General features: G+C 36.6%; 1 protein-coding gene across 2 annotated transcripts in view; it reads right to left on the reverse strand.

Moving 5' to 3' along the window:
- The window catches only part of LOC106874619 (ran-binding protein 3), a 43,465-nt gene that overhangs the window by 17,326 nt on the left and 24,060 nt on the right, over positions 1–2,079 (reverse strand). For both annotated transcript variants that reach the window (XM_014922409.2, XM_014922411.2), the window contains 2 exons: positions 1,773–1,977; positions 276–417 (listed from right to left, as the gene is read on the reverse strand). In XM_014922409.2, coding sequence (XP_014777895.1) covers positions 276–417; positions 1,773–1,977 — 347 coding nt within the window. The remainder of the gene's footprint in view (positions 1–275; positions 418–1,772; positions 1,978–2,079) is intronic.

Genomic DNA, 2,079 nt, shown 5'->3' on the forward strand with positions numbered 1-2,079 from the left:
TATATATATATATATATATATATATATATATATATATATGTGTGTGTGTATATGCTTGTGTCTGTATTTGTCCTCCCAACTTCGCTTGACAACCGATGCTGGTGTGTTTATGTCCCCGTAACTTAGCGGTTCGGCAAAAAGAGACTGATAGAATAAGTACTAGGCTTACAAAGAATAAGTCCTGGGGTCGATTTGTTTGACTAAAGGTGGTGCCCCAGCATGGCCGCAGTCAAATGACTGAAACAAGTAAAAGAGTAAGAAAGCATGAAACTCACAACCACACGTTCATGAAGGTTGGTACCAAAGAGAAATTCTCCTCCAGTAGAAGTAGTAGTAGTGGCAGCAGCAGCTTCGGTATTATTATTTACACTAGTCTGGCCAGTGTGGAGGTTCACGGGACTGTTGTTATTGCCAACTCTGCAAACAGACAGTTTCATTTTCCAATAAACATTTTACAAGAAACATTATTTTGATGAAGTCAACAATTTACAAACCAGATCACGAGACACCAGCATGTCCTCACACACACACACACGCACACACATAAATTAGCATATTTGAAGGCATGGAAGATGCCCTTTTTTCCTCTCAAAGAAGAAAAAAAGTCTCAAAACCACACCCTAGGTCCTATGTAAAAAGTTGGACCTCTCATAAACTTTACTGCATTAAAAACACTTTTCTCCTGAATATGCACTACAGAGGTTGTGGTGGTGCACCTAATATGCTCGTGTGGCTTTTATGCCATCAAATATAGTAGATCTCAGTACAGAAATAGTCTTGTGAATCTACTACATACTCATGCATCATTACAAACTTATATCTATAATGTAACATAAATTTTAGAGAATAATTAATAAGAGAAACTAGAACAAAACAGAAATGAAGGTTTCCTATTTGTATAGGTGCAAGCTAGGATTGAACCTCGGACCATGAATCGACTAATGTTTTGAGTGGAATTTGGTAGATGAAAACTGTGCAAAACCCCATTATGATAATATTCTTTCTAATGCCGTTGCCTCAATAAAATGCACTCAGTAGAGCCTGTAAAGTGGTGGGGTCATCAGATAGGTACATAGCAGTAGATTGTTTAACCAGCACATTAAACAAATGGTCAATCAGTTAGTTGGTTCAGTATTTAACCAACTGATTAATAAAAAAAACTGATACTGAAGAAGGCGCAGGAGTGGCTGTGTGGTAAGTAGCTTGATTATATATATGTGTGTCTGTGTTTGTTCCCTCATCATCGCTCGACAACCGATGCTGGTGTGTTTATGTCCCCGTAATTTAGCGGTTCGGCAAAAGAGACCAATAGAATAAATACTAGGGTTACAAAGAATAAGACCTGGGGTCGATTTTGCTCGACTAACGGCGGTGCTCCAGCATGGCCGCAGTCAAATGACTGAAACAAGTAAAAGAGTAAGTGTATTTGCTATTATTACTATTAGCATAATAATCATCCCAAGACCAAAAAAAAAAAAAAAAAAAAAGATGCCTATTTTGCTAATGCAATTATTTTTACACCTGGATGTGCTTCCTATTACAAATAACTCAACCATGGAAATAAGAGTGATACCATTGTGAGACAAATTCGAGGGGGCAACTAGGGATTGAACTCATGGCCATGTAGTCAGTAGTACAAAATCTTTAACTAACTCGAAGCTATAATTTTGGATCAATATTAACACAGAATTAATGGAACCAACCATTAATCTTAACAACATATTATGAAAAAGCAAAATGGGGAAATGTCAGTTAACACTGTGTTGTATTACCTACTAAAAATTGGTGTGGAGAACTTAGATGATGATGATGATGATGAAGATGATGATGATGTAGTGTCATTATCACCAGTTGTGGTTGTAATTCCACCATCAGCAGTTTTCTGCTGGTTTAAATCGCTGTTGGAAGAGACATTTTCTTTTGGAGCTGCAGCGTCACCAACTCGTTTCGATGATGACGAGTCAGCATCTTGTTGACCTGAAGACAGAAAACAATGGAAACTTGTTCATTTTTAAAAGAAAATTAAAATTGATGCTTTTCTAACCATATTTAGAAAAAAAAAAAAAAAAAAAAAAAAAA

Source organism: Octopus bimaculoides, chromosome 9 (genome assembly GCF_001194135.2).
Source record: "Octopus bimaculoides isolate UCB-OBI-ISO-001 chromosome 9, ASM119413v2, whole genome shotgun sequence".
Lineage (NCBI taxonomy): Eukaryota > Metazoa > Mollusca > Cephalopoda > Octopoda > Octopodidae > Octopus > Octopus bimaculoides.